At 42.9% G+C, this 27,323-nt stretch overlaps 2 protein-coding genes across 3 annotated transcripts in view; one reads left to right on the top strand and one right to left on the bottom strand.

Moving 5' to 3' along the window:
- Nucleotides 1-446: 446 nt before the first annotated feature.
- On the bottom strand, nt 447-800 carry LOC147440329 (uncharacterized). Its single transcript, XM_086483505.1, has one exon. It carries the CDS (start codon nt 798-800, stop codon nt 447-449), a length of 354 nt encoding a protein of 117 aa, XP_086339631.1.
- A 5,886-nt stretch (nt 801-6,686) lies between these two features.
- The window catches only part of LOC147440328 (chromatin remodeling protein EBS-like), a 33,112-nt gene continuing 12,475 nt past the window's right edge, over nt 6,687-27,323 (top strand). The window contains exons 1-2 of one of the 2 annotated variants that reach the window (XM_086530111.1): nt 6,687-7,086; nt 7,410-7,752. In XM_086530111.1, the coding sequence (XP_086386237.1) occupies nt 7,020-7,086; nt 7,410-7,752 (410 nt within the window). In that variant the 5' untranslated portion in view covers nt 6,687-7,019. The remainder of the gene's footprint in view (nt 7,087-7,409; nt 7,753-27,323) is intronic. The other variant, XM_086530112.1, reaches the window with a different exon arrangement.

Raw genomic sequence — 27,323 nt, 5'->3', positions numbered from 1 at the left:
AATCCAACAATATCAGTAAATGGCAATGGAAAAGGATCTGATGTAGTGGCTGCATTCAGTTTCGTATAATCAACACATACCCTGAATTTCCCATTGTTTTTTGGCACTACCACAATGGGTGATAGCCATGTTTCTTCGTGAATAGGTTTAACGAACCCAACCTGTAGTAACTTGTCTAATTCCTCCTTTACTTGCTTTGCATAATTTGGATTCATCTTATATCTCTACTGTATAATAGGATATGCATCCTCTTTGAGATTGATCTTATGTTGAGCAAACTTAGGATCTATACCCTTCATTTTTTAGTAGTCCCAAGAAAAAACATCCTTAAACTCCATCAACAACTTCCTCAATGACTTCACAAATTCTCTCTCGAAATTCTTCCCTGTTTTGACCATTTGTGGTTCCTCTTCACTCCCCAAATTTAGGGCCTGAAGTTCTTCTTCTCATATTCTAGCTGACTTTGACATATGCTCCTCAAACCTTTGTTTTGCTACCACAATGGCTTCAGCTCCTTCCATTTCCTTAATTATTTCTTGCTCCATCAGCTGCTTCTTTTCCAAAACTAAAAATTCACCCTTAGTGGTCACTGTTCCTGGCAACACCTGATCTAATTCCCCTTTCGGGCTGATTTTTTTCAGTCCCAATACTGTCATCACATCGATATCAAATACAAGTTCCACTGAAGGATTTGCTAACAAAAACTCCTCTTCTTCCAAATCTTCCACTTCAGCTGCCAAACTAATAGCTTGTGCCCACAACGGTCTATTTGAATATTGTAGCCTGACTTCCCTGACCATAGGCAATGTGACCTTTTTCTTACCCTGTTTAATTCTCACCTCATTGGATCCCCAATTCTGTTTCAACTTTGTTGTTTTAAACCAAGGTCTACCTAGAAGCATATAATACAACGACTCATAAAAGCGGTTGAGTGTTCCTCTTTCTAAACTTTTGACGTTAAAGCAAACATTTATGAAATGATCTAGTCAATTGGTGTTGAAAACTATTTTGCTACTGATTATTCAACTTCCTCTAGTAAAGGCATCATGGGACTAGGTTATGCCTGTGAAGCATATGAATTTGAAACTAAGAAGTGGTCGTGAGAAGGTACGCACATTTAGGGAAAGTTCAAGGCTTTGAAACCCATTGTGTAGGAGGCCTCTTAACACTAGTTTGGTACCAAAACAAGACACTTAAGTGTCCTTTTTTTACAAATTTAAATAAGTGCTACTTGCATTAGATGGTGTTTTTAAGAAAACCCTCTTGATATGCTTAAATATGTTAGCTAGAGGGTCTTTTAAAAATATAACTTTACATTTTAAAATCTACCATGATCAAGCACTATACTCATCAAGTTGACCATCATAAGACTATGATTGATGCTTTGAAGAAATCGACTGTATAAACTCAAGAGAAAATGAAGCGACCTTGTAGAAAATTTTACGTTACTTTTTTGCAATTGTGCTACAGATAATTAAAAGTTTCATGTGCAACAAAATTCACTTTAGAGGACATAAAATAATGGAAAGTTCTATGTGTTTGATATGGCCATTTCAAGCATATCATTGTATACAAATAAAAATATGTTTTTGATGTACTTGTGAGTTTTAGTAAGTGATACATTTCTTAATCTTTCTATTGAGGACTCAAGGTGGCAAGTAGAAGGGCTTTTGTATGCACCATTATTGAATCATTTTAAATATTCAAAATCGTGTACGAGAAAACTTTGATTTTTTCATTCTTGAGACTTATATAAGCATTCAAAACCTCAAATAATATTAAACTTTCCACATGGATTAATTAAATGTATCAAAGTACATAGTACACACACAATTGGGGCTCCTAAAACATTGGTTTAGTGTTATTATGAAGAACTTAAGATTTTCAAGAGTTTTTGCACAATAAAAAATTAAATATAGAGTTCAAGAAATGAGATTTAAGTGAGTTAGGGAATCGAAAAAATATGTAGTTTCTTGGTTTCAAATATAAAGTCATTTGTAGTTGTCAAACTGCACTAAAACAACCCCAATTTCATGAGGGGACCTTTGATAGACCAAGATTATCCTCTTATTCGATATGTGCTCGAGAATGAATTTTATGTCTATAACTTGCGTATGTCTTGGAAACTAGTCTTTGAAGGGCATTCCATTGTTTTGTAACATTAATTACTAACATTTCACTTTTATAAACATAAAAAAGACCATATCTACAAAAAGATATAAGAATTTTATGATTTTTTTTTGGCAAATTTTACTAATTTAAGGCTTAGAACTTATCATAATTCTCTCCATAGGATTGTATTTTAACACGGAGAAAAATCCAGTGTTTTCTTTCCCTCATAAACAACCTATGCTAGAAGCAAGTTATAAAAAACTTCTTTTGAGCTTGACAAATAAATTGCCAAAACTTGGTAGGAAAATAGGACACTTAAGTGTCCAATTATAGGACTAGTGTTAATTAAGAAGAAAAAGTACGTATCTCTTAGGATAGTTCAAGACCCCATTTTGAAACCCACCATGTGGAAGGCTTTTTAAGAGCACTTGGACACTGAAGATAGAGAGGGAAAACCCTAGCTGAAGGTTTGCGTGAGCTCTAAGCGGGAGGTAGGGAGGGACCTCAGCTTCAGAAGCGCTCTCGGGGGAGGGGCCCCTGGTTGGACAGTCTTGTCTCTGCTCGCTCGATGCCTGTGTTGACCTTTTTTTTGGGTGCTACAACAGTGCTGGAAATGTTGTAGATTGGTAACTTCGGACGAAGTCCTATGCAAAGGCGTCAACTCATATGTGGGGAGCGGGCAAAGTTGAAAAAGCTTGAGGGCTGCCATGTCTAAGTTGGCCCTTGCTACCAGTGCGTCTTGCTGCCTTGGAATGCACGGTTTGCCATATCTAGTAGAAGGGCTTCTTGTGGCACACGAGCATTGTATGAAACAAATGGAGAGTTCTCTTGCCCTACTTCCAAACCAACCATCCAAACATAAATGATCTATTGCCGCAATGGGGGGGGGGGGGGGGGGGGGGGGGGGGCAAGTCCCTATCACTTGTAGAGATTGCTCGAGTTTCCACCAGGGAGCCACATCTATAATCGACAAGCCCCATGTCTCGAGCAGGCACCTCATAATGACGAAACAAAGCAGAATCATGTGAATAGAACAAACCTGGAAGACATACAAGAATATTGAAGACCATCACATCTGTCCCCAAGGTCTATCGAGCTGCAAATGCAAGCACGAAACATGATCTCCCCAAGAAACCTTCAAGCAAGGCCCACCGAGCGAGTTCCCTTCCAAAAGAAGGGGGCCAGCCACCAAACACTTGACGTAGAAATACGCCTTGATTTGAACCCCCACACACCACCAAGGGGTTGTGGGCAGTTGAGAGCTTCTTCCTTGGAGCATCCCCTGTCTAGTCGGCGAACGCTAAACCCCACTCGGCAGCTTCAAATCCTACACGGATTTGAACCAAGTACATGCCATTTGTGCAACCCCCATATGGCTCACCTAAAGGGGCCCCTACCCAAATGAGAGTACTGAAGCTATCTTGTGAAGGGCTCACACTAGGATTAGGAGTTTGCTTCGCAGGCGCCAGGAGACCATGGCCACCTTTCTTAATTCAACATTTCTGTTTACCTCTAAAAAAAGAATACAAGGTTTCTTTTTTTTTGATATTCAAACGATGATAGAGCACATTCGCACGACAAAGTTGAACTCTACTATAGCTGAGCTCCAACGTGGCCTTTGCTTCCTAACTCCACCAAAAATGGCAAGGTTGTCGCAACGAAGCCTTTTCCTCTCTTTGCGGATGCTGCAACTGCTGCTACAGGAAAACCTCTCTCACCTCGAGCTGAAGCTTTTCCTGAGTGTAGAAGAGAACAATTAACTGAAGTCCACGTCAACTGTGTCTTCCTCTCGCGCGAAACATACCTTACTAGTAGTCACTATGGACATGGAGTGAAAGTACTTTCAAAAGTGAGGGCGGGTAGTCTGAAATTTGAAATGGCAAAAGCTCCCGCGCAAAGGAAAGGGTGCAAGTTGGATAGGCCTAGGAACGATGTTACCTAAAGCTTAGTTAAAAGGATGACCTTTGTTTGGAAGTGTGCAGGCTTTTCTAGTTAGAGAAAAAGATGAAGTCTCACCCTTGTACGTAGAAGTAGAGGGCCCTATTTTTCCATACATCCCATAAAATACAAAAGTGCTTGGGTAATTTTTCCTACAACAAATTTGTATTGTTAAGCCTACCTTATCAACCCTACTATGACCCTCGGACCTCGAGGAAGTGCTCTCATGTGCACATTGTTGCTCATGAGGAAACCTTGTCCAACCAAAACGTTGTGAGTTGGACGTCGTGAGAGTCGCAATTGTCCTTAAGGGCGGGTGGTCAAAATGATGATGAAGAAGGCACGAGCTCTTCAAGTTCAAAGATCATTTGGGAGCTCTTGTTTCACTATGCGATACAAGCAAACAGTAGGCCTTATCGATACATAAGCATTCCACCTCCACCATCACAGACAAACTCTAAGACATGCATAATCCTTGAGGTCTCTTGGGATTGTTCTTTGATGTAGAATTTTCGAACTTCTTCTCTCTCCCCCCCCCTTGTGTGTGTGTGTGTGTGTGTGTGTGTGTGTAATCGACGATCGTCTCTAGGTATTTTCTCTCTCAAGTGTCTATTTTAATTTCTATGTAAATAATGTTGTTATATAAAATGCTCCACAACACTTCTCATTGTGAAATTCGATTTTAGAAAAATTCCTATGGACGCATATTTGCTATTAGTGATCTTGTTTGTCACTTACGATTTTTTTTTCCCCAGATTCCTAATTATTAGGTAATACCCAATAGCTATGATCACCATTAGTGCTTGAAAAAACCTAAATTTAGTGTAATCTCACCTACACTTAATGTGCGCTCGAGAGCCCTGGCGGCAACGTTGAAGGGTTGCAGCTCATTGGAGTGAGGGTTGCCTCATGTGCGCAACGTTTCATAGGCTTCACACATGTATCCTGGTGGATGATGACCCTTATACTAAAGGTCTGCCCAAGTTGAGTAAAGAGCTATTTCACACATGACCTTGATTGACAAGAGGCCCCTTCATTTTGGTAAGTCCTTGCTTTGTTATTGGTGAATCATCCATTCTGTCGAGAGAGCTCACAAGAAGATTTAGACATTTTCTCATGTAGGAAAATGGAGTCTTTTTCTGTGTTTTTCATACAATGCATAACATCATGAGCTTCTGCTCGGGAGGCACCACATACCTAGCTAGGTATGCAGTGCCTCCCTCTCAGAAGCTCATGATGTTGAGGTAAGTCACAATGTGAGAATCTGCCCAAAACTTCTTGTGGAGCTTGTTGGTAAGAAAAACAAGTTGGCAACTAGTGCCCTACCTTGAGCAAAATGTTTCTCATCCATTGCTAAATCTACATGGGCTCTCAATGTCCTAGAATTGTGTCTCAACCTACTCCGTTGTTCAATGATACAAAATTATCAAATAAGAGGAAAGGGAAAAAGAACAATACCCCTCGCAAATTGTCAAAAACATGAATATTCAAAAATGTTTATGGTTAAAACTTTGAAATGTTTTATTAGCAGAAGCTTCAGAGGGAAGTGTGTGTGATCAGAACGATAAATTGTCCGAACTTCTTGGTCCAAGTGGACATGATGCGCTTGTGGAAGCCATGTTTTCTAGCTGTTCTTCAGATTAGCGTTCCCGCAACATTTCTCAAAATAGAATAAAATTTGGAACTTTATAGTTCTTTCTGCAGACTTTCAAAAAATTATGACCACACTAAGATTTTTCTTGGTTGTTTTTCCAAGCTACAAATTTTTATTTCACACGTGAAAACCAAAACCTAGCATGTGCATTGTAAGAGCATTGCTTCCAATTGCTTTGTCTAGCTAGCAAGTTGCTCTCAAGTGCAGAATGCTACAACCCTCTTGGAAACCTCTACTAAGCTCTTCACATTTGGCTACAAGGGAGGTTTGGGTCGGGTCAAGCTTACTCCCATGCCCCCCATGTCATGTAACCTTGCCCCTTCTATAGGCCTACACAAGAAGTTTTGGACAAATTCTCACAATATTTCCCACATTGTGACTTACCTCAACATCATGAGCTTCTGTGAGGGAGGCACCACGTACCTAGCTAGGTATGCGGTGCCTCTAGAGCAGAAGCTCATGATGTTATGCATTGTATGAAAAACATTGAAAAGACCTTACTCTAAAACATTTCAGCCATAAGGTCCATAGACTCTTTACCCTTGTGGTGTGCTCTACCAAAGAGCCACTATGGATCGGTAGGGGGAGCGCGGGGAGGTTTAAGGCTAATTATGAATAATGCAACTTTCTTTCCGTGGGATACGAAGCGCTACTGTTGATCTGTTAATACTTGCAAAAAACCAGGTATCAAGCTATTTTCTTGGAAAAGATTGAGTCCTAATTTGTACAAATTTTTCCTCCAATAAAAAACTCAATGCAATGTTATGTTGAATTGCTTATTTTTAAAAAACATCCACAGAGTGTGACCGCGTGCTTCTCCTTGCGACAACCGGGTGCGACTCGGCTCTTATAGTCACATCCTCCCTAGAGAAAAAAACACACACACACACACACACACACAAACGCGCGCGCGCGCACTTTGCATTTGCTTTTTCAAAAGTGAAAGGGCAGTAGACTAGGCAAATAATAATCTGGATTCTGGGACTGAAGGGACCACCCATAAACACTCTGCTAACCAAGAAATTAGGAGTTTCCTAATCCCAATTAAGGCGAACGTGCTCAGCTTGATTTTCCACCCTTTGTGTACTTTTGCACATCGAGATGGATATGGAAGTGAGGGTTTTGTAGCTGCTGATGCCTGCGCAACAGACACCCCATCATGCAGGTGTAGCGAGTCGGGGTCTTGAAAATTTGTCGAGCACTCACCAATTTAGCAGATTTGTTGTGTTGGGTCGCAAGAATTCGTGAGATTCAAGGTGGCCATAGGCGCAGATTAACTTGAGGTGCTGCTTGCTCGTGGAGGTCTGAAGCAGCCATGGCGAAGACGAAGAAGAAAGTGCTTGATTCGTACACTATCAAAGGAACCAAACAGACAGTTAAAGGCAAGTGTTTGTTGTTTCCAGCTCCTAATTTACGCTTTGACAGCTAAAATTCTCTCACGTGCGGGACTATTCCTCTTGAAAAAAGGGTTTTGTTTCTTGTACTACGATGCTTCCATTCTGTTTATGGAACGGAGCTGCACGAGGTCTCTAAAAAATCATGTAGACTTTGTTTGTTGTAGTTTCCGCCTAAACTTAGCAGCAGTTGCGTGCAAATTGTAATCCATTGTTCAGCACTTACTTATTTAAGCTATGCTTCAACAGAGCTTTGATTCTTGACAGCATTCAGTTTCCATAGTTGATGTGTGTTGGCTTTGTGGGTGCAGTTGGGGACTGCATTTTGATGCGGGCACATGATTCTGATAAACCACCTTACGTTGCGAAGCTTGAGAAGATTGAGGAGGGGAGTAAGAGTAATGTGAGGGTCCGGGTGCGATGGTACTATAGGCCTGAGGATTCGATTGGAGGGCGACGTCAGTTCCATGGGAGCAAGGAGCTCTTTCTTTCAGACCACTTTGATGAGCAGAGTGCGGATACTATTGAGGGCAAGTGCACTGTTCACACCTTCCGCAACTACACCAAGCTTGATTCTGTTGGCAATGACGACTACTTCTGCCGCTTCGAGTATAAAGCTGCCTCAGGCAGTTTCTCTCCAGATCGTGTAGCTGTGTAAGAGCACTTCCTTCCACCATAAAGTTGTTCATATAATTCTATCACCCCTCATGTCTACACCATATCTCTCTCTCTCTCTCTCTCTCTCTCTCTCTCTCCATCCCTTTCTGTTGTGCCCATACTCGCACGACCACATTATATAGGGAGCTACTTGGGTGGAGCTTCAGGGTGCACGTTTACCTCTCTCACAAAGATAACGTATTAAATCAAAATAGTTTTTTTTTTGAGGTCAATTGAAATCTGAAAGATGCCGCTGGGGATCAAACATGACTTTTTATGCCACCCACACAGCCACCTACAACATAAAGTAATGGAAGTTGAAATTACAAGGATCTTAGTGGATAACTTCGAATGCGTGGATACCTTGAGGCTTCATGTAATACATTGTCAATGATACAATGAAGATCTTCACAACGAAGCTGGGAATAAAACGTGAGGAGATGGGACCTTAAATGGATGCAACTCTGGCAGAGCCAGGGCATGACGTTGCCGCGAACCTTGTTTAGGCGTACTCTGTTTACATGCTCAAGTTATGTTGGACAGGAGGACTTGTACATCATACCTTTAAAGGGTCGTGATGTTCTCTTTGGGGATGCCATGGCACCAAGAATGGTGTGATAGTTGAAGCACGGGTTTGGAAACTCCAAGTTGAAGAATTGGGGCAAGGAGCCACATTGAAGAATGAGAAAGGCAAAGAAATCACCCTTAGTTTAAATCCGAACCCTTAGATCAAACTCTCACCAATCTGTCCAAACCTGTCAAGGGCTGAAAACGCAGGTTTTTGACTTGATTTTGGCAGCATAAGGGCGCCAAAATCCCTGTAGGTCAAAAGCACACCTCTAGGTCGGATCCCGTCGCATTTTAGAAGCTTTTCGTTAATTCCATGTTTTGCCATTGTCGGATGCCCAAAACCGTGTACTTGCAGGTGCTAATACTCAGTTTAGGTGGGAAACCCTTAACTTGCAAAAAAACACAGCAGGTTGTAATTCTCGTTCTGGATCGTTTTGGGCGGAGTGAACACGTCTACGTGTGTCCCAAGAGCTGGATGTAATGGTACTGTTCCCTTGTAATTTGGATGAGTTTTCACGCGGGAAAACTCTCCAAATTCGCAATCTTTTGCGATGGAACTATGCATACCTGCGGGGGATTAGCAATTAGCTAACCCAGTAACCTGTTCAGAAGACTCTTACCTTGGCAAACCTTGGCGATGGAACTATGCATACCTGTGGGGGATTAGCAATTAGCTAATCCGATAACCTGTTCAGAAGACTCTTACCTTGGCAACATGCATAAAACCCTCAGAACTGTACATGATCAACTAAGAAGCCCAACCAATGGGGCATTACCATATGTGTAAAGGCGAGAGAGAGATGCGCGAGAGCAAATCATCGCGCTACATGAGACAAAGGAGAAGGCATGCTTTTTTATTAAATGTGAACTTGCACCCACTACTCTCACACACACACACACACACACACACACACACACACACACACACACACACACACACACACACACACACACACTGTAGGTCACTTATGTTAAAAATCAGCCCTCATTTTTGGGCGCCCCCTCTTGGGATGAGAGTCTGGAGAGCGTGTGTTGGCTTGCAGGTTGCTCTCCTATTACCACGTGTCCAATTTGCCCCTTTGGCCTAGTTCTCACCAACTTATAAAGTTGTAAGTGACTTGCCGAGTGGCCCAAATTCCATTTGGCGTACACAAGCTTCCATACTCATCGCAATTCAGTGCTAACTGGCCCGACGAGTTCCAGACTGATCGACCTAGATTCTTGATGTGAGAAACCCATTCGGCCGTAGCCGTTTCACACTGGCCATGTAATGTCCACTTGCACCTTCTCAAGGGTTCCGGGGAAAACAGGTAAAAATAAAATAAATAACAATATGTAGTATATATTTCAAGAAGGCAACAAGAAAAATACACCTCTTGGTGACAACACCCTTAGAGGGCAAGCCCTAGGAGGGGCAGAGGGTACTTGCAACCCTAGCCTTTTTCCCTTTTAGCCCAGCGTTTCTCTCCCCCAGCCAGAGAGCAACACTCAACCCTAGCGTTTTTGGTGGGTAGCAATAGCAGAGCTCGGGGATCGTGACATCGTCTCCTTGGTGCAAGGCCTTCTCAAGGCAGTCTCTCATAGGCCCTTGTGACCCCGCAGTGGCAGGTTTCCTTGATCGAGTTCTAGATCCACATCTAGATCTAGCCAGGAGGAGATGCACTTCTAAGTTCTATGCTCTCAGAGCATGTTGGAGAAGATATCCATGACGAGACCGTGTCAGTGGTCTCGAGTGCAAGAGTAGTTGGCAATGTTCGTAGTAGTCGTAGTTGTGTGTCGGGTCTATCCATTGGGCATTTCAGTTCTATGTAGGACTACCCTTGGTCACTTGTATGAGCAGATTGTTATGAGCATGGACAACCTTTCCCATCTCTCTCTCTCTCTCTCTCTCTCAGATGTTCTTTCTCTTTTTGCCTCAGTGATCTCTCTTCTTCACAAGTGTGCCTTGTTCATGTGTTTGGCATTGCAGGTGTTCTAGGTCGGAGTCGCCGAATCACGAGCGAATTCTTGTCTTCATTGCATCTTCCGCTACCACCTTTGACACCACTGTATGTTGGGCATCGTGGTATTGATGCATCGATGAAAGCGGTCGAGATATTCTTTTATTGGCCCACTATGAGGAGAGATGTGGACGCCTTTGTGCGAGCATGCGCAATTTGCTATAAGGTTAAGTTTGACAAGCAAAAGGCATGAGGGTTGTTACAACCATTGCCTATTCCAGATAAGCCATAGGAAAGTATTGCTATGGATTTTATCTTTAATCTTTCGAGAATGCAAACAAGGAATGATAGTATATAGACCATTATTTGTAGGTTTAGCGAACATGCCCATTTTATTCATGTCAGGAAGAAGATAAAATTTGATGTAATGGTATCATTGTTCATGTACAATGTGTTTAAGTACCATTGTACAATCAATTGTCACAGATCGTAATCCTTGCATGACAAGTTTGTTTTGGAGAGGCTTGTTTGAAAATATGGGCAAAACGCTTAAGTTTTCATCCTCATTAACTGATGGATAGTCAGAAGAGGCTAATTCTACTATCTTAGACATGCTTAAATGCTATGTGTCGGAAAATAAGAGCAAGTGGGAACAAAATATTTACCTTTGCTTGAGTATGCATAGAACAATACAATGCATTCGTCAACAAGCAAGGTACCCTTAGAAATTGTTGAGGGTGGCAAAAAGATACCTCCCATTTTGCACACAAAAGATAAGATTTTCAAAGCAGATCAATATGTAGAAAATATGGATGAAATGTATAAGAAAATTAAGCTTGACTCGGGCGAAGTAGAAAAGGGTTGTTAATCGTCATCGACGTGAACTCTTGTTTTCACCTGGTGACTGGGTTTTATTGCGATTTGAAAAGGCAAGATTAAAGAAGATGAAGAGCAAGGAAAGGTTGTTTCCAAAGCTCAATATGCGCTACTATGGGTCTTTTCAAGTAATTGACAAGGTCAACAATGTTGCATACAAGCTGAAGTTGCCAGACAACTGGAAGATTTATAATGCGTTTCATGTGAGTCTTCTAAGATCTTTTGTGGGAGATGTGCTGGAACTTGGAAGATATGCCGGATAAAGATCAAGTTGGAGTTGAGGAACTTGATGAGATCTTGATACCCGAGGAGATTGACACATAAAGAAAGAAAAGTTAAGGGAAAAGTTGCAAGATGTTATTTGGTGAAGTTCAAGAACTGGATGAAAGAAAGTGAATTGGTAGAATCACCAAATGTATTGCAACTTTACCTTGAAGCCTTTGGTTTACAACCCAATTCCAACCTAGATCACTTCAATAGAGCAAAGGTCAAAGGTTATGGAGTACTCAAAAAGGGGGTGATCCTAGAGCTAGCACTTCTCATGTACACAAGGATTCAGTGCAATGGAAGTGTACATTGCTTGACAAATGTTAAAGGTACAATGCTCACTTCTATGATAGACAGAAATGACAAAAGTGTGAAGATTTCATTAAGTGTCACAAAGGGAGTGCAACAATATAAAATATACTTGGATAAATAGAATTTATCACTTAATATTGAAGCCAATTGATATAGAGAGAAATAGAGAATAAGAGTGAGAAGATTGACACTGTCTTGGGGACCAGAAGATGGGCTGGCCCCCCCTCGTAAGAGTATCTTTATTACTGTGGAGAAGTCCATACAAGCACTTGAAGTGAGCGTATTACCACGTTCGCTCTAGAATCAGACTTAATGGTACTTAGAGGCTCCGCCTCCTATTCCTAGGGCATGACCCTATTCCAAGGAATTTCTGCTCCTTATTTCGAATCCTCGAGAACCAAGGCTCTCGCCTTTGGATCTCACCTTCCAAACTCAGGGCATGGCATCCCTGCAACTCTTTTCCCACTCTGTTCCCAGAGTCCTCCTCTGTAGAAATCCTAATGGCCACTCTTAGACCCGTGGATCTACTCCCCAAATTCGGGGAATGAAACCCTTGGGCTGATCCGGCTCTAGTTCCTCAGAGCGCTTTTGTCGTGCTGATGCCCATGCCTTCGTTTGCTCCTACATCCTTGTGTAGAAAGAGTACACTTGCAAACAAACACTCAGAGATCAAAACATGGAAAATGTTACTTGTGAGGTCTCGACATTCGGAACGCAACTTGATTCTAGAAAAGCAACTTTTTGGAAGAGATTTCTTTACGGAAAACCTTCTCTTCCAATCCTACACATAGAAGAGGTGTGTTCTTGGGTTTCCTCTTCGTGAAACAGACCCATCTACAACATTTATTGGCTGAAGACAGAGAAAAACAACAACTTGTCGCGATGGAAACACTCTCCGCAGGCACTTTTTTGTGATGGAACTTGCTTATTTAGTCATGGCGACTTCTCGTCCACTTGGCTAGCCATGGGGGTCATTGGCGGCATGACCTTCGTGGTTGGAAATCTGCAGCAGCCTCCTCCATTCTCTAGTGTTGGCCTTTCTTGTCCCAAGAATGAGAGTTCGCTTTTATTGCCCCTGGCAAGCGGCAGGAATAGGGGATATCCTCTCGGCAAGAATAGGGCAGCTTGGGGGTGCCTAGGGTTGAAGAGAGGAATCGCTTGGTTGCTGCCAAGAAAAGCAAGGGAGAGGGGGCGCTGGATTTTTGCTACCATATTTACCAGGTGGCTGCCCTCTTATTAAGTGGACGGCCGGCCTATTTTAAAAATGGTCTGAACTTGTTGAAAATTCAATAAAACCTCATAAGTTTAAAACAATGCTTACACAATCACAACTCAGGGGTCCTTGGATGGAGTCTCATGGAAAAATGCAATGCTAACATAGGCCTAGTTATGGAAAAGCATCTGCTTTCCCAAAAAGCAACCCGCTTTCTCAGAAAGCATCTATATCTCCTCAAAGTTTCCTCTGGACCCATCTTCATTCAAGTGCTTGCTCATTCTTGTGCACAATTCTAAGAGTTTGGAATTTCCTCATGACTATGGAATATTCCCTTTTCGATGCTCCCATCACCCACCATGTGACGTAGTAGAAATTTCCCATCACCTAGTCCTTTCCCACCGAACTTATGATACAATCTCCTTCGCGATGATGCATCAGAGATGTTCGTTCCCTAATAGTCGAATACTTCTTTCCTATGCTCCTTGTCACCCATTCGATGTGACGCATCAGAAGTACTCGTTCTTGGTGGCCTTACGAATATTCCCGTTCACAGTGCTCCCGTTATTACTCTGAATGACGCACTAGAAATATATGTACTCGGATGTCTCCAGTGAGAAAAACCCTCGCTTATAATTCCAGTAATCATTTAGAATTATTTTCTTGGTGTCCAAAGAGAGAAAACCCTCTCACTTATAAATCCAATAAAGAATTATTTTTCTATCAGATAAAGCTAATTTAGCGACATTAAGTCATTTGTACTCATATTTGATAGTTTTTCTTGCGAATACATGCGATGCTAAAAGAGCGTTGATCACACTAAATCATCTTTGGCATGTATAACATGCATGCAATCGAGGACGTTTGCGATTTCAAGAGGGGGGTATGTAATGAGATTGACAAAACAATAACTTTATTTGCTGGTTTCTTTCCCTTGATTTTATTTAATTTTGGGACCGTCTTTTGGAAGTCACAAATGCTCGAACATTGCATGGCTAGTGTGACACGGCCAATGGCCGAGAGCGTCACCCACAAGAGTCAAGGCGAGGCAGCCACAAGATGAGTCGATTGATGCGTTGAAATTTGACTAGTAAAGGATTGGCTAAGCTCAATCAAGTCACTTAGGCCCCTCGGAGAGACTTCATAAGTTGGTAGGTACTAGGAAATTAAACCAAATGAGTAAACTGGACACTTGTTAGCTGGAGAACCATCTGTTGGACACCTCAACAAAGAGGTGGCTCTCAAATTGATTTGGAGAGAAGAAGAGGGCTGATTTTGAGACATTGTGAATATAGTGTGAGTAGTGGATGCAGGTGATCACAGTGTGTGTAAGGAGGGGGTGCCCAAATCAATTTGGGGAGGGGGAGGGCTGATTTTCGAGCCATTGTGAATACAATTGTGTGTAAATAGTGGTGCAGGTGATCACAATTTTACTAAAAAGCTTGCCTTCTTTGTCTTATGTAGCACGATGAGTCTGCTCTCGTGCATCTTTCTCCCCTTTTGAATACATAGTCGTGATGCCCAGCGCAAGGGCTTTTCATATGTTATGTATAGTTGTGGGGATTCTATGCTCAATTGCCGAGGTAAGAGGCTCTTGCACAGGTACCGAATTAGCTAATCATTGATTCAAAGCATGTACACGGGTGAACAGGATGATTTAGAGAGATTTCTTCTCACGAGAAATCTCCCTCAAAGCAAAGGGCAAGTAACCCTATATGTGCGGGAGCTCAAGAGCTACCCAAAGGAGCTATCGACATGCGAATCGGAGCACAAAACAAAGAATTTGTCACAAATTGATGACGTGCCATACGAACATGCCCGAAAAATCTGTTGACATGTTGACGTGGACAACGTACGAAAATTCCGTGAAATGTGTTGGCTGTGCCACGTGGCAGGTTGTACGGATTCTTGCAATTTGCGTTGGCTGCTTTTGAACTAATTGCTTTTGGGGCATCCCTTGTAAGAATAAAAGAGCCCTTGGGGCCTCACTCTGTAGAGCATCTGGACGTAGAGTCTGAGAGCAGAGGTCCTGCAAGAGTTGTAACTTTGCTCAAGCATTATTATAAAAATAAATATCTAAAGGGGCGCGGATTTTTGGGGCCAATACCTTTGGTCACGGAACTACGTCGGGCCATGTCGATTCTGTTTTAGAAGTGTGATAAAATTGTGAAGTTTAAGTGATTCTCTCGTGTGTCGTTCCCGATTTCCAACTTGGGGTGCCCAAGTTTGTAACAGTGGTATCAGAGCTCAGCCGATTTCTCTACTATCGGGAAATCCGATCCTTTTACCGCGACATACATAGATTCAAATGACAATTCCCGCAAGAATTAGACTAACCCACTCGACAACTTCGGATTGGGTGAAAGTATGGGAAATTCAAACGGGCAATCAGAACAAGAGTACGGGCCTTCGCGGCCTACGGAGTACGAACAAATGGAGATGCAACGTCAACAGCAGGTTGAAGTTTGTGCCAAGCATATGCTACAGTATTCGAAGGATCCTCAATACACAATTTTTTGAACTTGACATCCGACCGATGAGGTGCATTCTTGATGGCGTACGGCCATCAATTCACCATTAAAGTCTGTACTGAAGTAACCACCAGCCCCGCGAATGTACACTGAAAATAAACTTGATGATGTGATCGAATGACGAGTCAATCAAATATTGAAGACCACGAAGCCTCCAAAGAGACGCAGCAAGGGGACATATTATTTGAGTCGACAATCTTCTTTTGCAAATGCATGAAAACAGAAGAAGAGTGAGAGTGTGTCCAGTTTGTCCTCATCCCTTTCTGACAGTTTCGACAACTCGTCCTCTTCTGATTCCAGTGATGAGGACAGAAAGGGCAAGAAACGATGAAAGACCCAAAGACACGCACAAAACAAGAAGGCCAAGAAAAGCAGATCTCGGAAATTTTCTGACACTTCTAAGGAGGATTCATCCTCTACTGAGAACTTGAACTCTAATGACCATATGTTTTATTCTAAGAGGAAGCACTTTTATAGAGCCAATCAATACGACTTTTTTGAAGATAAGAGCAAGAAGACCAAAGAATTCAATGAGGACGGACAAGCAATAAAATTTGATACCTTTTTAGGTTTTTGGGATGCACACAAGGCCCTCGCTTTTATTCAACTGTTTGACATAGCTTTTTTTGGAGGCCCCTATTCAGAGCACTCCAAGATTAGAAGGGCAACATCCTGTTTGAAAGGAAATGCACGGACATGGTGGTCCACTGTTTTGGTATGAAAAGAAGCACCGACAAAGTGACTAAAATTCAAGAGACTTTTTATTTCCTCGTGGCTCACTCAAGAGTATGAACGTGAGGTGATTACCACATGGAATCATCTTAGGACGGTGAAGATAGATACTGTTAGGTGCAGCGGAATGAATGTTGTATTTTCTCAAGATTAGTGATCTTTATTGCTCAAGGTTCCTTTTAGTTCTTAGGGAAAGAGAGAGCTTTCCGTTTTGTGCAGAGTGCTATGATCACGAACAAAGTGAGTGGATATTGTGCGTGCAAGTGAATGAGACTGAGAGAAGGAGAGAGAAGAGATACGACACCTGAGAGGTTGTAAAACCCTCCTCTGAAGGCCCCACTCTCGTCGGCGAGAGTGGTCTACTTGATTGCACAAATGCGTACAATGCAAATGCGATGGACTGATGCAATGGGACTATGCCGATGACGACGACGGTGATGACGACAACGACTTGATGGCTGAAATCTGGGTTCTTCTATTCGCTGAATTCGGGGACTGTTTCGGTGGCTGAAAATGACTATTTTGGCTGCGTTTTCTTGGGCTAAAGATGGGGGAATTTCTGCAACCGATCTGGGATGTATCTGCTAACTTGCTAAAGGCTGAAAATGCTGTGTATCTGCGGCAGGTTGGGGCTGAAGGTCAAAAACGCTGAGGCTTCTTGCTGCTTAGCAAAACGCTGGTGCTGAACTGGGAAAAAACGCCAGCAAAACTGGGAATTCTGATGGCGATCATGAGCATCTGCTGTCGCTATGATGCTGAGGGTGATGGCGATGGCCTGCTGTGGAAAACGCCAGGGATGGGAACTTGCCCGCGATGATGGGGGTCCAAAAACGTTGGGGGTGCTGAGGGGGGTTATTGCTGAGAAGTTGCCTGTTGAGCGGGAAGCTCCTGCTGCCTCTTCTGCCAAAAGTGTGAACTTTGGTTTGCTTATATATTAACTTAGCAAAATTGCCCTACCTACTTTTGTAGGAAAGTCACTTAAAAATAATAAGTGAAAATCCCAATAAATAGGAAAATAGGCTAAATGCACTGGAAAATTCCCCTAACTGATGCTAATGGATTTTGATGGGAATTCCGATGATCATGCTGTGTGCAACCGGAGGATATGCATCTATGCTAAGTGACTGGGCATGCACGGTCTACGAATAGACTCACAAAAGTGCCAGATCACTACTAATCTAGACTTGATTGAATTGACTGAACCTTGGTGTGGTGTAGCTTGTCCACGGACACATAGGGTTGGGATGTGTCACGTGACAGATACTCTGGATACTTATTGCGAGAGATTTTGAGATGTTTTTCTACTTGCTTCATCCTTTAAAAAGATCAATTTTAAGGAGCAAATCGAGCGATTTTGTTGTGGACTGCCCAAAGAGATACAAAATTACTGCTTATTACAAAAATTGGAGTCCATACAGCAGTTGATGGGACATGCTAAGCAAGGGTTTGCTATGCATTCAGGTAACTTGACTTATCCAACAGATCAACTTTCAACGAATGATGACAGAAGAAGAGGAAAGAAAGATACACGTCCTTGATGGATAGAGGAAGAGAAAGAAGAATATCTCAAGATGGGAAAGTGTTTTGACTGTGGGGAATAAGGACATTTATTTGTGCGGTGCCCCAGAAAGACACAAGAATGAGAACGATTGATAGACTGAAACAGAACTGGGCTCCAAAACATATACTGGATAGAAAATTGAATAAAAGATATTGATGAGTTGGCAATAGTTTGCTTTATTTATGAACGAACAATTTTGAAATAGGAATTTTCGATAATAACTTTGATTTGTGTATGAAATTAATGTTTTCTGGAAAATCTTGCTATATGTGAACAAATAACATGTGAAATCGAGAATGAGATCATGACGAAATTGCATGTGAATGCAATCGGGAGCAATGACAGCTTTAGAATGAACCCAATCACGATTCGATTTCAACTGTTCTGGCCCGATTTCGGCAACATAACTGTACTAGGACCCTTCACAATCAGTATTCCCACGTATTGGATGACTTTCCCGACGCATACGGACACTTTGCAAAACCTGGCGAGAATCTGCAGCACGCTGAATTCTCTGTTTTTTGCCCCGAAAATGCGCCAGATCACCTGTACAACGGTCCCCTTGCGTCCCCGAACCTCCTGGGGGTATTAGGGTCCGTTTAGGGCCAAAACCCTAAACCTGCAAAAATACACAGCAAGCTGTAATTCCCTGTTTTGGGCTCCGTTTCGCGTGCCGGTCGCATCTGTAGCAAGACCTCAAGCTCCCGCACCTGTAGGGCTACTTGCCCTTTGAATCAGACGAGATTTCGCACGTGAAACCTCTCCGAATCACCTGTACCTGCGGGGGATTAGCCGCTAGCTAATCCAGTACCTGTGCAAGAGGCTCTTGCCTCGGCAATCACGCATGAACCCACACAGCTGTACATTGGTCAATCTGATGAGCCCACTAGAGGGGCATAACCATAAAGAATAGGGGAGAGAGAGAGCAGTGAGAGGTACGCAGGTCATGACATCCTGCACCTCACTGTACATAGAGGGTAAGCCAACACTCCATTGAAGCTCTCCCATCTGTGACAGCACTCAAAAACGAGCTCATAGCTGAAAATCACGTTTTTGCCTTCTCTTTAAGTAGTAAACTGGCCTCAGAGTGCCAACTGTCACTCATTTGTGCATTTTCCCGCTTTAGATCCTTGGGTCTTCAGCCTCTGTTGACTTGGCCAGAGAGTAACAAAATGATCCCCATGTCAAACTGCACGTAATGACTCGAAGACATTTTGCCGTCCAAAAATAGCAGTCCCTAAAATTTAGCAGTTTCTGCCATTACATTCTTCTAGGTCATCTGACCCTCTTTGTACACTGCAGCCACACCCAGAACTCTAGCAAAGGATTCCGCTTTGGCTGGCCAATGACCCCACTTTGGCTAACCATAGTCCTTGTCCAACCTTAGTGCTCTTTAGCCCTCAGGCCTGGACTCTCTCTGAACAATTCCACACCGACTATGCAATGCAGGGCAATTAGATTTCCAGAGGGGTGTTTCCAAAAGGTAAAACAAACGAAATTCCCCAAAGAAAGAGAAAATAAACAAAAATGGAATTGCCACTGGCTGGTGACACTCTCCCCTTCTCTCTCTCTCTCTCTCTCTCTCTCTCTCTCTCTCTCGCTCTCTCCAAGTTCAGTTCAATTGTTTGTAGTTTTCTCATGTGTGTTGTTGTAAATCTTTCGCTTCAAGTGTCCAAGCCTATTACAAAAGCCGATACCAAATCTGCTTCGTGTCCTTCATCAATCGGATGTGATTGATGACAAATGTTGTATTATTTGGGGTGATAAATGATTGGATTTGAGCATTGACACGCTCCTATAGCTTCACTCCCGAAGGATCTCTTGGCTTTTGAAAATTACTCAAAACGAAGCCTCTAAGCGCGTAAGAGTCGAAGACTACTATCATGGTTGCTTTCCAAATGGCATAGTTGCAGCCATTCAATTGCCGATGTGTGGGAAAGGTAGGAAGTGCAAGTATCTTGATTGGTTGATCACTTACGTCGGTATAGAATTGGGACTAACCACTCCTTTTTGATGGTTGCTCCATTATGAACTTCCTCTCGTTGTACTTCTTCAATCATGGACCGAGTTAAAATACGAATCATCACTCCTCCTTTGAATGAGAGAACTTGGGCATGTGACAAGGCTATGTTGAGGTGGATGAAGGGAAACTTTCAAATCTGCTCACTATAGCCAAAATCGGTCTCAAATGAGTGAAAAACAGCAAGCTGCCTCTTTTCGGTCGTGAAATTTCAGAACCAAAAACTCGCACAAATCACCAATTCGACTCAAGAGCATGCCGTGGCTTTGATACCATGTCCAAGGTGCAGCGGAAAAGGTTGAATTGGGTCATTATCTCGGTTGCAACCGCGAGCAAACCTCCTCTCAGGACCAGGCAGTCAATAGACCTCGGATCTATCGCGAGTCGGAATCGACATCCTTACGTGTATCGTCCACCGAACAGGCACGGAAACATCATTTGCATTAAAGCTCACATTGTAGGGGTGATACAACATAGGAAAACCCTGGCGCTAGCAAGGAGAAGGGAGGTTGCCAGGGTATCTTCAAGGGAGAGAGAAAATGCAAGTGCAGTGAAAAACGCGAGAGGGAGAGAGTGTGCCCAAATGCTAGAAAGTCTTTATACATTGATACCCAAACAGTACAAGCGGGGACTTGTTAAAGTTCTCATCTCTCTCGATTCGTCCGGTCGGTCAGTTTTTCCCAAGGATAGGTGTTAGGGAGTGAGGGCTGTTTTGTGGCTGTGCTCGGCCAAGTGTGAGGTTGTTTCTCATGTCGGGATAGCCATGTTTAGCCTTAAGATTTGACTTGGTTCCATGGCCATTAGGCTCCTACAGGTTGGGAGCATTGTTCCCAGCCTTGCGAGTATTTTTTCCTAGTCCATTGGGCCTTTGGTGCTTCCCTATTTAGAGTTGGTGGACAGCTGGCCAACCCAGACCTCTGGGTCTATATAGGTAGGAGCAAGGGTACCTTGGGAGTATAGTGTGCACAATCTTTGTGGTGCAAGGTGCCCCCATTGGGCAACCCTAGGAGGTGTATGGAGGTGGGGCGGGGGGGCAGCATCCCTAGTGTTTTTGTTGGTTATACGAAGACGATGTGATCACCACGATGCAGAGCACCACAATAGAGGTGCAGACATCGGAGGGGATGTTCCGTCTACACGAGACATATTTCCCTCTTTCCTCCAGATCAATTCTCTTGCTAGGAGGAGATCCCGCCAGAGCCTCGCTTTCTTAGGAGGCTAGGGTAGCGTATGTGGAGACCGTGTCAATGGTCTCATGTGCAAGAGCAGTTGGCAGTGTGAGTAGCAATTGCAATTGTGTGTACCTCGGGTCTATCCAGTTGGCATGCCAGTTCGGTTCTTGTGGAGAAGGTGAAAGAGATGGGAAGGCAAAGAAAAGTTGAAACCGGGCGCGGGAAAAAGAAAGAAGAATTGGACAAATTTTTGGCGGAGAAGTTTGTCAAAGCGGAGTACAAACGTCGACTGTGGGTTGACATGTGTGAAAAGATTCATGTAGTACTCCAGAGACCCGAGATTTGCGAAACACCTGAAGAATTACTCGATTGATGAGATACACTCGAGATGGCGTGAGGCCATTAATTCTCCTCTCAGGTCGGGAAGAAAGCTGAAAGGACAAACGAGTGGAGAAATACAGAAGCTGTACTTGTAGAAAGAATTGGACAAAGCTCTTGACAAGAAGATGAATTAGATAATAAAAGGCTTGGAGCACTCTCGAAAGAAGAAGAAATCAACGGATTTTCTTGGCCGGAAGTCGAGTTTCGAGGTGGAGAGCTTTTTCTGACAGTGAACAGATGAGCAAGAAGACCAAGGAGTTCAAGGAAGGGGGTCAGGCCGTCATGTTGGAGACATTTTCAAGCTACCTAGTCACCCATCTAGCCCTTGAGTTTATAGAGCAGTTCGTTCACGGAACAATCCAAGGTGTGAAGAGCGGCATCTTACAAAGGAATTGCACAGACATGGCCGTCTACTTTGTTATTACGCAGAGAAGTACTTGCGACGTGGATAAAAGTTAAAAAAAAAATTCACGTCGACGTGGATATCAGACGAATATGAAAGAGATGTCATCGTGGCTTGGCATCAATTGAGAATGACTAAGAAAGATACACTGGATGACTACTACCGGGCACTTATTTGCCAATGTCTTCGTTTCAAAAGATTACTTTAAGGGACCAGATTGAGTGGTTTTCCTGTGTTTGCCAAAAGCGATTTGAGAGTATTGTCTAGGATAGAAGTTTGACTCTATTCAGGGACTTATGGGACATGCTAAGCAAGAATTTGGAATACATGACGGCTCATTGACTTATCCTATGGACAAGATAGTATCCACATCACTAGGGCAAGAGTCTTCAAGTGAAGAGAATGAATCAAGGGAACCAAATGCAAGTTCATCAAAGGATTTCAGAGAAGAAAGGGGATTGGCTGATAGTGCGTCTCAAGGTTCCGACAATTGAGATTAACGTGCCAATGGATATGGGAGGCTAGTGAGGCTATCCACAGGTCCCAATAGTGCTCAAGGAAAGAAAGGAAAGGGATCTAGCGAGTAGATGCCAAGGGCAAGGAGGCTAGAAGGGCTACAGGGAGGCCAGAAGGGCTACCAATAGGTCAAAGGGCACAAGAAAAGAATATAAAGGTAAGCTAGGTCAACCGGATAATTTGGTAAAGGGTACTTTTTTTTTTGGCCCTCGACGCAAAGTGGATGGAGGAAGAGAACCTCTCAAATTCTCTTCAGAGAGAGCTGTACCTTGAAGCTTTTCGGCTATTAGCAGTGTCTACGCCAAAAGTTACCGATAATTCAGCAAGGTTGAATTTGGTGTGGTGCGGATTGCACAAGAGGGAAGCGACTCCACTTCTTTGTCACAAATTGTTAGATTGAATAAAGTCACTAATTTTGAGATTTTAGGGTACTGACGGGCTGACAATATTTTGCAGAACGAATTTATGAATTGTGTGCATTGAATTGGAAATTTCCTTGATTGAACTAGTTACTAAAAACATGTGCTCTTTCATGTGTGTATTGTTAGAGACATGTAGAGAAAGATGAAATGTTTGTAGCATTTTGTCTGATGAATGATTTGAACTTAGTGCATCTAGACATCGGGGAGATCTGGATGTGATGGCTAAGTGAATGAGAACTGATTGTGAATTGAATAAGGTTCTAGTGTATCAACATGTCTATTGGATGAGATGACTAGATATTGTTGTGAGTGCATCAATAGTTTCAGAACGATGTGATGGTTGCACAGTGATCTACGTGCATCAAGAGTTTTGGACGGAATGAGATGGCTAGATCGAATGATTGAAAACGCGATGTTCAATGTGAACTAAGTGTGTGATTTTGTGAACTGCATGCTATGTGGATGTATTGTCTTGTGGGGATAGTCATGGGCATGGTTTTCTTGATTGAAATGTGAAATGAAAGGATGAATATGATAGTAACAAGATTTAGTAGATCAAGACATCCTTGAAAAGATCAATGTAGTTTGGATGTGATTGCTAAATGGTTACAATGATCAGGATTTGTACCTCAGACTCTTGACAGTGATTGATGTCGTTGTAGAAGTGCGGAGTCTGGTGCATGAGTACATATGTCGTAGAGTCAATGTCTAATGAAGAAAGTTTTCTATCCTTGACTGTTTTTGCAAGCGTAATTGAGGGCGATTACCAATTCTTCTAAGAGGGGGGAATGTGACACAGTGATGATGTGGCATGCCCAATTGGAAGAGAAACGGCCGAGTGGACAAGAGAAGCGGAATCCGAAGAACATTTGAGCACCGATTGTGGGGCCTAACCCAAAATATCCCGAAGCTTGAACTTTGGAGATAATTTCCATAACATGCGTTGACATGTTGACGTGGCAACTATTGTACGGATTTTCCTCGATTTGCATTGTTGGTGCCACGTGGAAGGTTGTACGGATTTTCGTACATTCTGCTGTTTGATTTCTCAACTCTAGCTTTTGGGAGCAGATACTTTTGGGGGAAAGTGCTTTGAATTTGATGCTATTGGGGCTTTGCTTTTAGGCATTCCATGTAAGTTTAAAAGAGCCCTTGGGCCTCTCACTCTCCAGAGCATCTGGACGTAGAGTCGGAGAGTAGAGGACTTTTGGGAGCCGTACTTTGCTGTGAGCAATAATAAAGAAATATCGAGAGGAGAGCCAGTCTTTGAGGCGAGTTTTTTTGGGTGCGGAACTCCGTGGTGCCTTGTCGACTCTCTCTCTCTCTCTCTCTAGTAAAGCTCAATGATTTTGCAGTTTTTGTTTGTGTGTTATTGATTTTTGGCTTGGATTGTCCAAGCTTGTAACATGTTATTGTCACATGGACATCTAACCCTATGTGTACGTGGACAAGCTACTTCATGACATGGGTTCGGTTCAATTCAATCAACCTAGATTAGGAAGTGATCTGGCACTTTTGTGAGTTTGTTCGCAGACCGTGCATGTCCAGTCACTTAGAGTAGATGTATATCCTCTGGCTGCAAACAACATGATCATCAGATTCCATTAGGAGCATTTTATAGTGCAAAAAACCTATTTTCCCTATTTTAGCCAATTTTCACTTATTATTTTTAAGTGACTTTTGTTGGGAACTAGGTAGGGCAATTTTGATAGTCAAGTACATAAGAAACCTAGTGCTAGCACTTTCTGGCAGAAGAGGGCCGTCATTGGCAGACACAGCAGATCACTAGCGTTTCCACAGCAGGACAGGAATCGGCCTTAGCTTTTTTGCATTTGCAGAACATCCTAGCATTTTGCAGATTCTTTGCGACAAGACCCTCATAGGCACCAGCGTTTTCAGTTTTCAGCATGTCAGTGTCGCATCATCGCCATCGACATCGTCACCGACATAGAGTCAGAATTCAGTAGATAAAGATTTGCAGATTTCAGCCATTAGTATTTTGAGATTTGAGCCCGTCTCGTTGTCATCCTCATCGTCGTTGACATCGTCGGCAAGCCCAAGCATTGTAGAGATTTGTGCAATGAATAGTAGACCGCTCTCGCCATAGAGAGTGGGGCCTTCGGAGGAGGGTTTGACAACATTTTGGTGTCGTATTCTTCTCTCTCTATCTCTCAGTCTCAGTACCTTCATTCATAGTGTTCACCACTTTGTTTGCATCCATTGCACACTCTCATTAAAGGAAACGGAAGGCTCTCCCTTGCGTAAGTAAAAGGAACCTTGAGCACAGTTCGGAGCACTCATCTTGAGCAAAGTTCAACATTCACTTCCGTTGCACCTTACATTGGTATCAGAGCTTTGGCAGTGTTTTGTATCACTCAAGGAAAGAACCACAAGAATTTTTTTTGCATGTTGCGGTCGCACGTAACCCAAGGCCTCTTGGGCGTGTCGATTCCTAATCGTGTTTTTGAAGAATGACAGGAAACCCAAGAAAGAAGGGCTTGTCGGATCGCACCCAATCCTATGGAGGCTTTGGTCATGTTGATGATAGACATGATGGCACAACAAGAAGCGAATCGCAGTGCCGTGGAGTGTGAACGCCAAGATAGACAAGCATCCTTGGATCGCGAAGCGGGCTTGGCGGCCGAAGACAGACGAGCGGCCTTGGAGATAGAGCGTTGAGATACAGAGAGACCTATGAATGCAAGTGTTGGTCCAACAGGTTCTCACCTCGAAACCCGAGCCGGCCAAAGACATTGGTAGTTCATCAAGTGGCGCAAGCCGAGATTCGGACTCCAACAACCCGACACTGAGAAGATCCAGTTCAGTAAGTACGATGGTAAGATGGATGCTACGATTATTCATTATTGGTTGCATCAATTTAATGCTTATTTTGCAACAACTAAGAAGACAGGGAATAGCAAGGTTTTGACTTTAGCTATATACCTTGCCGGTGATGCCATTAATTGGTACCACGCATGGCAAGAAGCCCAGCTGATCGCGTACCTAGAGGAAGCCGAGGAAGTCACGCCCCTTTCCTTCAATTGGGCCGACTTCCAAGACAAGCTCAAGGCGCGGTTTATGTCCCCACAGTACCTAGCATGGTTGAAAGACGATTGGCGCGGTCTCAAGCAAAGTGATATGCCAATTATATCTTTCTCTAATCGTGTTTTGCAGCTCGGCACTCAATTACGCAAATCGGATGCGGAGCACAAAGAGGCATTCCTTTATGGATTGGACGAGTATATCAAGTTTGATGTCGAAGTACTTGATCCAATCGATCTCAACAAGGCGGTAGCGATTGCTCTCGCACAGGAGATAAAGCACAACAAGGGAAAGCCTAAGGAAAACAAGACTTCCACAAGGACCTCTCAAACTTCTCAGAACGGTAAGAATGGTAAGAACGGTAACGCTTCTAACCAATCTTCCAATAGTCTCTCAGAAAAGAACTCATCAAATGAACCTAAGGGTAAAGCTAACACAATTGCTAAACCTAAGCTCACTCCAAACGAAAAGGTAGAACAAGGAATTTTAGGAGGATACATCACTTCGGAAGAGCAAACCATTTATTCTAAGGAAGGTTGTTGTTTTCATTGTCACATCAAGAGTCACATAAAAAGGACATGTGCTAAGCTTGACTTTAATGAATCTAAAGAATCCCCAAAACTCACTTCCTCTGTCTATGCAATAATGAGAACACGAGTGTTACCCAAGTCTCTCATGATCCTCCCATTCATGAGTCTCTCATTAAGTGTTATGGTCATGTGAAGGGTCAGCGTTTTTTCATATTGTTTGACCCAAGCAGTATGCATGATTTGATTAGTGACTCTCTTGTGGAAAGAGCCCGCTTGGAGGTTCGCAAGATGTCTCCTTTTGAGATGTCAAACTTCTCTTCCGGTATGGACTCTCTCATCATGCAAGAGTGCCTTGATGTTTTGTTCACTGTTCAACAAGTGTCCTTCCGCAGGAAATTTGTAGTCTCTCCTCTTTCAGGATGTGATATGCTTTTGGGCATTCGATGGTTTCGTGAGCATAATCCTCTCATTGATTGGGCGGAAAATACGTTCATTTTCAATGCCAAAAGTGACTCTCCCATTGTCATTCGTGGAGAGCAAGTTGTTCATTCTTCATCTCTCATTTCTAACGTGCAGGCGAAGATTGACAAGATTCGCATGATCAAGATGTGATTATTTACGAGCATGATGATTTGCAAGATAATGATGTGATTGTTCACAAGGATGATGGTTTAGTTGATGCTTTTCCTAGTGAAGATAATCTCATTGCAGATTCGATCAATCACGACGAACTGATCTTGGCTCTCGAGTCAAGGTCCACAGAACCACCACAGGAAGATTTGATCGATCACGAAGAACCAATCTTGGCTCTCGAGTCGAGGTCCAAAGAACCCCCATAGGAAGTATTATGTGTACGAATGATTAGTCAGTACGCATTGTTCGAGTGTTTCATTCGTGATGCTTTCCTATATTTTAGTCACCGTCCTTATGTGATTTCTTTTCATAGGCATGACATATTGTACGTTGAGCACGATTCACTCATGAATGAGCACGAATGTATGTAGATTATTCGTGAAATGATGAAATGTTTGCATTCAAGGTATTCACATTCCATGTCTCTTCCTTGGCATGACATGGTAT

This window comes from Adiantum capillus-veneris, chromosome 15, assembly GCF_014529385.1.
Source record: "Adiantum capillus-veneris isolate H3 chromosome 15, ASM1452938v2, whole genome shotgun sequence".
NCBI classification, from domain to species: Eukaryota; Viridiplantae; Streptophyta; class Polypodiopsida; order Polypodiales; family Pteridaceae; genus Adiantum; species Adiantum capillus-veneris.
The sequence above is the reverse complement of the archived record's forward strand: the minus strand, read 5'-3'. Positions and strand labels throughout refer to the sequence as shown.